At 37.6% G+C, this 2500-nt stretch overlaps 1 protein-coding gene across 1 annotated transcript in view; it reads left to right on the plus strand.

Annotated features, from left to right (window-relative positions):
- The window catches only part of Sumo (Small ubiquitin like modifier), a gene marked incomplete at its 5' end in the record, with an annotated part of 4817 nt that overhangs the window by 1475 nt on the left and 842 nt on the right, over positions 1–2500 (plus strand). Inside the window, one exon of the mRNA XM_027355168.2 lies at positions 1259–2500. This exon is cut by the window's right edge and continues 842 nt beyond it. Within this exon, the coding sequence (XP_027210969.2) occupies positions 1259–1414 (156 nt within the window). The remainder of the gene's footprint in view (positions 1–1258) is intronic.

Below are 2500 nucleotides of genomic sequence, written 5' to 3' on the forward strand. Positions count from 1 at the left end.
TCATTAAAGATATGTAAATTCATCATGAACCACTAATCTCATAAAAGAGACTGGATCAAGCTTCTTTTGTGTAGGAAGTACAGCCTGATTGAAATATTGGATGTAACGAGAACAAATAGCAGTGAATGAATTACAAAGGACAGTGTATTTTGGTTAATAAGCAGAGCACATAGTTTTCAGAGACAAAATTACTTTTGCATTGAGTGGGTTGGAGTAGAAAGCCATGGTGTGGTCATATATCATTCAGTGTCAATTTAAGCGTTAAGCCTAAAGATCTAATGCAAGGGCTTTGTACCCCTGGCGACCCTCAAGTGGTTTGCTACTCCCCAACTTCAACCTGGAATACAAAGAATCCTCCACGCAATACGCCGTTATATGATACAAGGGGACTGCTTTCCAAGGAAGGGATTGAGAGCAGGAACCCCCATAGGCTCCATCCTAATTAACCCACTAACGACGGGTGTCCCACATAAGACACCCGAAAAAATAAACATTGCTGGGTGTCCCGCCAGTGTGATGCTGTATCGGGGCTTGTGCTCTGACGCAGCAGCAGGCCGCGGCTGGCAGGCGGGCAGGGTCTGGGGTAGCCCTGCCCGCCGATTTTGTAGCCACTTGGAATCTTTTATTTTCAGCTTCAAAATATACTGGCATTAATGGGTTAATACATGGAGGATTTTTTTGTGTTTTGGGGCAAGGATTGAGGTGCAGCACCCCAGAGCATTAGATATAATAATGACCCTTATCTCTTAGATATGCTGTACAGCTCATTTATCATATTTTACCCTGCAGTTTCATGGGTAATCTTCATGTCCTTCCCTACTTTTGAGATCAAGTCTGTGGGGTATGGAGGGGTTTTCCATGATATAATTCCTGCATACATGAGTAGTAGAGGGTGAGAAAAATCCATTCATATCAGTTTTAGGATGATCAGGTGTCGGAAGGTATTCTAAAGTTGAAGAATATGTTTTGTATTGTCAGAAATGTTCATCCCCATGGTAGCATGTATAACATACTTATAAGTGGCCAGGCCAGACACTATATGGAGGATGAAGGATGTTCATAAAAGCCTTAAATGCACTGAGCAAGAGTTGATGCAAGAATGTTGCATAACTGCCTTGTGCCTGCTGCAACTAGGCCAATTATACCCCGTGTCATTCATACGACACTTGCCACGATGTACAAAATTATGATTTTATGTGAAAAATTAAATTTTATACATATTTTTTTTACTGTAATTCAGATTTATATCTTTTTGCAGAAACTTGTCCAAACGACAGTGAGGTTCAGATTTGATGGCCAGCCTATCACGGAGAATGATACACCACAAGGCTTAGAGATGGAGGACGGAGACACCATAGAGGTGTTCCAGCAGCAGACTGGTGGTTTCTTCCTTTCACATCTTGTGCTGTTGTGACACTTCCATGCAGAAAGCTCTTGAGCTGGTCTTTAGCCCTCACTCCTACTGTCCTATGAAGAAAGCAGTGTGTCTTTTGCCTACAGGAATATCTAAAGCTCATTCACTATATATTATGTGATTTTTTGTACATTTCTTTTTCCTTTGTATTCTTATTTTTTTGAAATTTAACCTCTGGTTTATCTAAAAGGGTAGCATTTATCATTTATATATGACATATAAAGTAATTGATATACCTGGAGAAAGCTCAGGTGGACTTTATCAGATTCATCTCAGGTGATCATTTTTTTGTTAACAGTTAGATTTGTTGAAATGATCCAAATACTTTTATCTTCATTGGCATATTATAGATAATGTGATATATGAAGTCTGTTGTAGTATTTGGAAGTTTAAAGATGTCTTTTTCTGATTTTTTTTATACACTTCATCAACTCTAAACCTTTTTCTTAAGCAAAGCTTTTTATATCCATAGTAACTGATAGCATGTTTATAGATTGCATTTAATACTTTCATTTTGTATTATGATTTTTCTACAGCCCTTTCTTAATTCTTCTAGCTCATATTTCTTACATTCATAGTAAATGTAAGTCTTTTCCTTTTAGAGATATTTTTGCGATAAACTACCCAAATCTTTCCCAACCATTGCCACTATTTCTTACAATGTGGGATGGAGGAAGCAGTCTCACCAGCACTGAAATAGCAATAGCTTTTCATGAGTAAGTGCTGTGAGTGAGATGTGACTTAATGTTGCAGAGGACACACTATTACCTGTATTGGTGAAGTTTCATGTGTCAGTGAAGCAACAACATTAAACAACAAAGCCATTTCAGAGGACTGGTCTTGGCTTCTGAATGTACAGATTTCCGCTTATTATGTCTGCTATCAGATGCAGCTGATTTCTTATCTTTTTTTCTAATCCCCACTTTTATGTATTATTATTAGTTGTGTAATTTCTGTTATTTTTTTTTATATTTTCATGAAGCAAAAGAGCAAAGGATCTTTTTTTATCATCTGTTTAGCATCATGTTAAATAGACATGTAATGAGATAACTGGATGATGGTGCAAGCCTTTGAATTAGTCAGTTT

The sequence above is a fragment of the Penaeus vannamei genome, chromosome 21 (genome assembly GCF_042767895.1).
Source record: "Penaeus vannamei isolate JL-2024 chromosome 21, ASM4276789v1, whole genome shotgun sequence".
NCBI lineage: Eukaryota > Metazoa > Arthropoda > Malacostraca > Decapoda > Penaeidae > Penaeus > Penaeus vannamei.